Genomic DNA, 9,450 nt, shown 5'->3' on the forward strand with positions numbered 1-9,450 from the left:
TATATATATATATATATAACTATTTTTTAAAATACAGATGTTATATGGAATTTTCAAGCATTCCAAAATCTCCTCTTGCCACTTGGAAATCCCTTCACCCTGTTTCCTTGGTGACCAAGTCTGCAATGATTCCTCTATATGAGGGAAGTCAAAGAAGTCCCAAAGGTGGATGGGAGGGGTGAGGTACAGAAGAGTCAGCCCCATCTCTGCAATGGAGTCACTTCTAGTCTTATGCACATCTTATGCACACATAGAACAACGTGCCTCTGGTAAGGGTGAAAGGAAGGTCTTGTGGGAGCAAAGGGGCTGACAATCCCACCATGGGGTGGCAGGGGGAAAACATCCACCCACACTGCAGGTATCACAGCAATGGGAAGCCAGGGAAAGAGGCGGCCACACTCCCTGTGAATTCACAGGTGGACAGAATGAAAGGATGAGCAATTATCTGACTCTGCAGAGCAGCACTGGGAAAAACCTGCTGTTTCATCTTCTCTCAAGAGCCCCCAAAGTTTAACATCAAATTTGAGAAGATAGGTTAGCAGGAGTTATCTAGATAATCCAGGATTTCTCCACGCCCTTTGCTTTGTAATATTTAATAATTAAGTTATCATTTATCAAGCACTTACAACTGGCTGACACTAAACTACTGGCTTGTATGTCAAAAACAGTCAAATACTGACCATTTCATATGGTTCAACCTAATACGTGTTCCCATTTAGTCCTCACAATAACCCAGAGGAGTAGTTACTGCCATTTAACAGATGAGGAAACAGAAGCACAGAGATGGAAAGGAAGAGAAACAGCTAGATTTAGTCTCGAGTTCCCTTCATCCAAAGCCTATATACCCCTGTACCCCTCAGCTTCTGTCTCCTCTGTGATGCAATGGTTTAATTAGAACAAGCAGCTTGGGCTTATACCTAAACCTATGAACGTTCTTTCATGGCCATGATGTGGTTCTCTAGGCCTCAGTTTCCCAATCTTTAAAATGAAGCTATGGAACCAAAGGCTTTCAAGGCTCCTTCCAGCCCTCGATCTGTTACTCTGTGATTATCTTCCCTTTTCCTCATCCCAAAATACTGAAGAGCAAAGCCTTCAACTAGAAAGTTACTGGCACCTACCTTGGGTTCTGTGAAAAAATAATGTTCCTGGTTTTTGATGCTGCCAAAGCTAAGAAAAGCCTTCACCCCTTCATTTTAAAACAGCCGTCAAGTGCCATGTGTTTGACCACAGGGAAAAAAAACGGGTGTCTGTAACTACTGTGGAGAAGCTTTTCATATCCCCATCAGAAAAGGAAAGAGCAGGAACAGGGAGGCTCATGGTGGCTGCAAGACCTTCTTCTCTGCGCAATTCTGAGATATTCTCTCTTCTCTCCAGAGTTACCCTGCAATTGGCCTGAGGGTCAGAGCTATAAAATTCCACACTACTAAAAATGCTGGAATTTTCCTAGAAAAGACCTTTAAAATATACACACACTCAGGCCCTTATGTCGTTAATCTTAGGACTTTAGGAGGAGCAAGGATGAAAAAAGTAGGTGAAAAAGTAAAGTATGAAAGCAGGGGTAAGGGCTTTCTCAGTTGGGCACTACTGGGATAAACAATTCCTTCTCAGAAATTTAAACCCAACCGCATACCTGTTCCATGGAGAAAGGATAAAGTTATTAATATTTTATTTTTGAGCTTGCTGGTCATTTTGCACTGGGGACTAATTCTCAGGCAATTGCTGGGGCACCTTGGCTGGAGGGCGCAAAGGTGGGAGTATTCCTCTCCACCTTTCTTGGGTACATACCCCCTCCAGGGAGGCCTGTGGGTGGGTAAGACCACTTGAAGAAAGAAAAGAGGGAAGAGATGGGGAAGGAGAACAGGGAAAGAAAGAGAGAGGAAGACAGAGACAGGGAGAGAGAAAAAACGAAAAGGAGACAGCCACAGAAAGAGAGCAGGAGACAGAAAGAGATAGATGAAGAGAGGGAGATGACAGAGGGCAGGACAGAGAGGGATCTGGAGTAGTTGGGAGGGCAAAGAGATGGGGGCAGAGGCCTGGACTGAGGCCGAGGGGCAGAGACAGAATAGAGACACTCACCCTGCGGCCCGCCTCATTGTTGTGCAAATTCATGAGGATGCGGGCACTCTCGTAGGAGCCCTTGGCGTGGATGCGCTCCCGCTCCCGTGCATCCACGAACTCCTTGGCAAAGCGGTAGCCATAGTCTATGTTGTCGCCGCAGCCGCCCCATAGCCAGTCCCGCGGCAGGTCCTTCGGGCGAGCAGCTCGGCTACAGCCGCAGGTAGACAGCTCGCCCTCGCGGCACGCTCGGCTCATGGCGTTCACCACTCCCGCGGCGCTCACCGCATACGTGAAGGCTGTCTCGCGGCTGCCTGTGGGCGAGAAGGCAGGGTCATCGGGGGAGCCTGCCCACACGCCACCCCTGGGCCCCACTGGATGGGCCTGCTACACACACTTCTGAGCCCTCCTGGGGTTGGGGGGACACGGAGGCATGCCAAACCACGAAGTCTCTGGAAGCGGGGGAGGGCAGGGAAAGCCCTGTCCCACATTGCTGCTCCAGGGGCCTCCTTGGGGAAAACAAGGAGGGCCCCCAGAACACACACCCAGGCCATGGTCCTACCTTGACATGAAGCAAAAAATAACCCCCAAAACACACAGAAGCAACAATGAAAGAGTAGCAGAGCCCTGGTGTCTCTGCTCTGATATATCAGAGACTGAGGCAGGATTCCTAGACTGGTTTTCTTTCTCTCAAACTCTTAAAAACACTCGAAACTTCCTATTTCCAAAAATGCACAAGAAAGGAATCTTTGAGGGACAACTCAGAATTTGGGTGACCTTCCTTACACTTACTTTAATGCTAGGGATCATTTCATTGGGAATTATGTATTGGGAGAGAACCACAGAATTTGGGAGACTCAGAGCCTCTGAAAGTCTCAGGCCCCTAATCTCACCCAGATACTGGCCACCCACAGCCACAGTTTCAGCCTTGCCTCCCCATCCTCTTTTGCCAGTTGTAACCTTTCTTCCTCTTTCCATTATGTAGCATGAAGTCCTCTCCAAGATTAGCATTAGCTTCCACACTGGGTCCCAGAGAATTACAAATGAAACTTGCCTCTTCTTAAATCTTAAGCTGACTGGCCTCATACTTCTTATTCAAGAATGCTGTTGTTGTTGTTACCTGCCTGGAGGCAGGCAGACCCGACTCATAGCGACCCCTCCTTGGGCAGTTATCACTACAGAAGTAGATTGCCCAACCGTCCTTCTGAGGAGTGGCTGGTGGGTTTGAACCGCCAGCCTTCTGGTTAGCAGTCAAGTGCCTTAGGCACTATGCTACCAGAGCTCCCTATTCAAGAACACGAGTGACTATTTTTGAAACAGCCTGTTGCTCTTTAATGCCACTTCTGCAATCCCCAATAGCTTTTGCCTTAAGCGTTAGAATGACAACAAGAATCGAAAAAGCAAACCTAAGGGAAAAAAACAAAAAGGATTCTCCTTCCTCAAAACTCAGAAAGAGTATCTGTCTGTAAAGCAGTTATAGAAGCCTTATTTGTAATGGAAAATACAGAGGCAAGGACAGATTACCTTAAATGTGGGGACATTTCTACATGTCACTTAATCAAAAAGTTGTACTATGAGAAACGGTGAAGGCCAGGGCAATCAAAGCTGGGCCTAGGGCATGGGGTTCAGGGGCCTCACGTTCCTCAGCTGTAAAATAAGGGTATGAACTGGATGCCTGGGGAGGAAAGACCTCTTCTGGCACTGAAATCTCTGTACCACAATCTATTTCTCCTATTCTTACTTCAAGGGCTTGGGAATAATGATTATTTCTGGGGAGTGGGGAAGGGGAAGGATACACCAGACAGCTTATGGACTCAGCCCTAACCACAGGGTCCTTCTGCAGGAAGAGGGCAATGCCAAGTCAGTATTCAGCAGGAAGCCCTTCTTGGACTTCTGTTCCACACTTCAATCCACACCCATTTGTGAATCCCCCTTCCAGGAAAGGCCATGGTTCCGATTTACCACAGATCCCATTCATTTTAAAAATGAATAACTTGAGGAGTGTGCTGGTGGTTGGCAAGAGGATCCAGAAAGTTCCTGTGGGACGTTCCATCTATCTAGCTTGAATTAGAGAGGCAGAGAAAGTCAAAGGAGTGGAAAGAAATGAAGAAAGCAGACAGGTTCTTGGGAGTTATTATAGGATTAACACTGATAATACAGAAAATGCTGTGGCCCTTGCTTGGAGTCTTGCAAAATAAAGAGGTTGTAGCTAGAGGAAGAGGAGACAAAGCCATCCTCTGGGGAAGGAGGAAAATATATACAAAGCAAAAAGGGGCTTTTATACAAAACAAAATAATGTTGCTTTTTTCATAAGTCTACATTGAGCATTTCCCTTTTTAGCTCCAGAATACAAACCTGGTAGAAATCTCTGAACCAACCGGTTACGGCAAGGAAAATGTCAGCTTGAAAAGTACTCTTGGAATAATAGCCTGTGTATAATACAGTCATCCTGGTTAGAATATCACTAATTCAATTAGGTTTCCCTCTGTATAAAATCTACATCTACTTGGGTCTTCACATCCCTTAGATATGGTGCCTTTCTTACATATCTTTTCACAGCACAAAAACAAAGAAGAGAAGGGACAAAAGCTGGAAGCATGATGAAAAATGAGAAAGTTTCCAGAATGAAGAGTGAGCTGGCCCTTCAAGCAGCAATTGTGCACGGTGCCTCTAAGGCAATGAGCACCTTGGACAATGAGTTGAGGAGGGGTGGGAAGTGTCAGCCTGAGTTTCTCAGACACTCGCCCCCATTACAGAGTCAGATTTGCAGAGAAGAATTATTTTCATTGTTCCTGGTGAGTTAAATGCTCTGGGGTGAACACACAATACACCTTTCAGCATCGAAGGACTTTAAATTTTCCCTTAGCTCATTCTATTCTAACATACGCTATATGGAAAAGTAAAAATGAGGGGAATTCCCCCACAATTGGGATTAAGTCTGTATACCTCTTCCATAAAGATCTAGCCTGGTTTTCCTTCTCTCCATTGCCTTTTTAAATAAATAAAAGAGATAAAGTCCCATCGGTGTCCCACCGCCAGGCACCAGCAGCAGCTTTCAGCTCTGAAACACCAGGCACTTGGGGAACCCTTGGCAAGGATACTGCTACATGTGCTCTCATCTTCGCAAGACAGCAGCTGACTTGACGAGAGGATCTGGGAGGGCTTCCTTGTAAACCACCAGGAAGCACCACTCCCACCCACTTCCCAAGAACCCAGACAGTTATACCACAGAGCTGAGGACCTGAGAGCGTACTTGCAAGGGACGATTAAGTACAGGCCTTTGCACCAAGGATTCTACTTGTTCCCTGAGGAAGCTGGCTCTCTGAATCTTGGACTGCATTTTAAATAAATCTCCAGCAGAACTCAAATTCACTTAGCAAATGATAGCTTATTCTGAACATTTTGGCCCCCAACAGGCTACGTATGAAGACAAGAAGAGGAAAAACAGTTCCCATTGCTGTTTTCCTTCCTGGTTACCATCAGAGATATATGATTTTTTCTAACTCATGTACATGTGATAAAGGACATCCCATCGTTTGAGAGGAAGGTAGTTTAGGATGAACACATAAGGCAGGGATGAAGGGGGGAAAGCTGACAACTTACCATTCTGATATAGCTTAAAAAAAAGTTTTACTCACTCACTCTATCAAAATGCAGGAAAATGAAATCCTCAGGACAACCTCCAGTTAACTACTTAAGAGGGTCCATAGTCAGAAAACACTACTGTGTATCTGAAGCTTAACTTCTAGATTCAGATTCCAGAATATACATTAGCACATTTTAATCATTAACAGATAGGACAAAGCCCTATGAAACCTCAAGGGCTGAGGCTGCAGACCATTTTCCCATTCAATTAGAGAAACGGCTTCCACTCCTGTATTATTTTAGTTTATGAAGCCGTTGCTTCAGACATCCACTGACAACTCTTTTTTGTTCTCAGTGAATGCACATTTCAGGTTTTTTAAAAGAGCATTTTATCCATCCAAGATGGATACTGAGCCAACTTTTTATCTGCACCCATTATAAACAGTTAATTACTTTGATAAATTACTTCTTCTTTTACAAGTCACAGCAGTCATATTAATTATAAGGGCTTGTTTGCATAAAAGTAAAGAGATCTAAAATATTCACACTAGAAAACACACTTAGGACCACATCTGTCAAATAGTATTGCATCCTATACTATTAAATGAAACCACAGGCAAACTAATTTTTCAAAGGTGTTGCCTTTATCCCAGTTTTAATGCTATCATCTTCCTCAAACAAATAACAAGTTCAAAATATATTTAAAATCAAGAATTGAACTGTGAGCAGTATACTCTTATTTATTTATTTTTTAATTCATGGGTTGAGATTCCTCCCATGTGCATTTGTATCAATTATCAAAATCAGAAATGGAAACTAGATAACTCCTAATTAAAATTCCTTTTGATATGTATCTCAAAATGTCTCTATTAGGAAAAATAAAGCCTCCTTCACTTCCAATATAGTCAATATTCTGAAAGATGACAATTTTCAGCTTGATGTTTGAGCCATGTGAATTGTGGCTTATGTTAAGAAACTTCAGAAAATCAAGAGTTTTGAAGTTTAAAAGAGTATAAATGACTCAGCCACTGCTGAGATACCCAAATGCATGTTCTAGGTCTATTTTAAACCAAATGCTTTTTACAAGAATTAAACATTCATAAAAATGAAGGTGTCTGTGATCCAGCTCTCTTGATTTGATTAAAGAAGACCAAAACTTATAATCAAGTGTAGGGACCAGAATTAACATCAAAAGTAATAATGACAAAAATCCCCAAACTCATTATGCAAGCTGGAAGGTACCCTCAAAATCAAGTATGTAACTAAACTCTAAAGAATTTTTCTAGGAGAAAAAAATATATAATTTTTTTTTTTTAACATGAAACGGTTTCCTACCTATCTGCATAACCCTGCCAAAAACGGAGGTGTTATCCACAGTGCTGCAGTTCCATCTTCGATGTCGGAATTGATACTGGCATTCTTTGATGCCTGTCTTTGCACCTTCTCCGATGTACTGCATGTGGTCCTGATACAAGTGGCACAGTTTCTTCTGTCCTTGAGAAAGTCCTGCCAGTTGGCTGCAGAGAGGCTGCGCTCCTATGATATATACTTCTGACATCTGAACAGGGTTATTCATACCTAGTGACCTGAAAAGGGGGGGGGGAGATGTGCATTCAAGATTTACGTGAACTCTTGAGGTGGGCCCCTGAATGTTTGTCACTAATACATGGTTTTAAGCACACAGATGCTTTTTCTCTCTTGCTTGTCCTCATGACAAAGTATGAGGAGGGCTTCATAAAACTCCTCTGTTCAAACTCAACTTAGAAAACGGAGGTATTGTGCAGTCTCCATCCCGCCATCTGGCTCCTTGGTTAGAGCTTTCGCTCCCTTTCTCATCCCTGTGGCCATATACCTGAACCAATATTCCCGAAATCCACTCAGAAAAAGGGGAATGGCAGTTTCAGGGACAGGCCTCTAGCATTAGCTAGAGTGACTCACTTTGTCCCACAAATCAGACTGATGTGCCTTGAAACTATACAAATGCCGAAAGTAGACACAGTCAGATATGGGTAGAAGATGGCAGTTACTTTTGACGGATGGAAGAACAGAGAGACAAGTATATATATAGAGACTGAAGAAAATTCACCTTGTTTCTGGACATTTTAAAAGGGTTCCTTATGTGAGTATAAAGGATCCAAGACAGAGGATCCAGTGAACAGAAGTCACGTTTGACAGTCAGAAAAAAATGCTGTTCATTTACAGGGCAAAAATATCCAGAACACCGTCAAAAATAATCCTCCGGATATATTACAGTCTATCTAGAAAGCCCATAGCAAAAAGAAACTCTCATTTACAGACATTTGACTACTTCAAGTTAACCTTTCTTTGATCAAATTTCAAGTGCAAATACTTCCCCCCTTGGAGTTTAGCTGTTTTCCTAGAACTCTGCCTACTTCAGACCCTATAGATTAATAACCTCAAGTGACAGAAAATAAAAGTTGAAACTCACTTTTACTACCCAGAGGTGGCAAAAAGTAAATTTTATGGATAGGTTTACAATTATTAGAGAAGTTTGTTCCCTCTTATTATTTGATGTACTATTAGCAGCCATCCGAACAAGAGCCTCACAGAAAAAGGCCTAGATTTATACGTGTCAATTCCCTATGGAGCTGAAGATAAGCATTACAATATTAGCAAATTAAAAAAAAAATCTTATATACCTCTCTCTCTCTCTACATGTGTGTGTGATAAATGCATCCTAAACTCACTATTATGCTTTAAATATTGCAGCATTATTCAAATGAATCTTAAAAAAAAAAAAAAGGCAGAAGAAGAACATGCACATAGAGTGAACTTACCACCAAGAATTGGCTTCTATTACAACCTGGGCGACGGAGAAAAATATGGCCAAAGCCATTAGAAAGAACTTGGAAGACATTGCACTGCCAGCCGTTTCCAAAGCAACTCCCGGGCTTAATATTCCAATCGACTTCTGGAGAGGGAAGAAAGGAGCAGATGTTTATTGCCTCTCAGATAATTTTCAAGAATACAAGTTTAAACAACGGAAGCATCCGGGTCTCTTAAGTTTACTGTTGATTGACTGCGCCTCTCCTCCGTGAGTTTTTGATGGCAAGATATAGGCAGTTTCTTTTTCCAAATTAATCCACCCACGCAACCTCACCAGGAAATATGATTTCGCTGGGATCCTGAGCACCGGGCACGCCAGCGATTACAAACATGTCTCAATGTTGTTGAGTCAATGCCCCGGTGCCAGGCGCTGCCTCCTTCCTGCTTGCATGCGTCCCGCACCCCCTCGCTCCCCTCTAGTTCACGCTGCACTCGGTCCCTCCTCGGGAATTCACTCGGAACCCGCTGCCACCCTAGTCCTCTCCCAGACCTGGGCCGAGCAACAAGTGGAGCCGGAATTAATTCCATGGGCAAGACGAGCGCGGAAGGCGAGTGGAGCGCGCCAGCGGCTGCAGAGGAGGCGGGGTGGCCGGCGCGGGGTGGGGGGGGGGGCAGGACGCGGGAGGGAAGGGCAGGGGGTGGGGGGCGAGGCCCCGGGGACAGGCAAGCAAGAGAGCCCAGCTGGGAAATGCAGCTCCGAATTAACATCGTATGTTTCATAATCAGTTTACGGGCCGATTTGGGGAAAGCCACTTCCAGATGGGGAAAGGCAGTCCAGGTTTCCTTTAGGACGCTCTCCAGCCAGATTGGGGCGGGGAGAAGGAGATGGGGGGCACAAAGGATAATGAGCATAGAGGTCGACTCTTCCAACAAAAGAAACTGGAAAATACTGTCCCCTCCCCCGCCTGAGCTTTCCAAATGGGTGTACCCCAAGGACCGGCATCCCAGAGAAGAGAAGGGGAG

At 44.2% G+C, this 9,450-nt stretch overlaps 1 protein-coding gene across 1 annotated transcript in view; it reads right to left on the bottom strand.

The window, feature by feature from the left end:
- The window catches only part of WNT5A (Wnt family member 5A), an 11,587-nt gene extending 3,012 nt beyond the window's left edge, over positions 1–8,575 (bottom strand). Inside the window, exons 1-3 of the mRNA XM_007937250.2 lie at positions 8,439–8,575; positions 6,976–7,226; positions 2,077–2,369 (exon numbers count right to left, since the gene is read on the bottom strand). Of these exons, the coding sequence (XP_007935441.1) occupies positions 2,077–2,369; positions 6,976–7,226; positions 8,439–8,518 (624 nt within the window). The 5' untranslated portion in view covers positions 8,519–8,575. The remainder of the gene's footprint in view (positions 1–2,076; positions 2,370–6,975; positions 7,227–8,438) is intronic.
- Between the last annotated feature and the right edge of the window lie 875 nt (positions 8,576–9,450).

The sequence above is a fragment of the Orycteropus afer genome, unplaced genomic scaffold (genome assembly GCF_000298275.1).
Source record: "Orycteropus afer afer isolate SDZICR_OR568_19922 unplaced genomic scaffold, OryAfe1.0 scaffold00041, whole genome shotgun sequence".
NCBI classification, from domain to species: Eukaryota; Metazoa; Chordata; class Mammalia; order Tubulidentata; family Orycteropodidae; genus Orycteropus; species Orycteropus afer.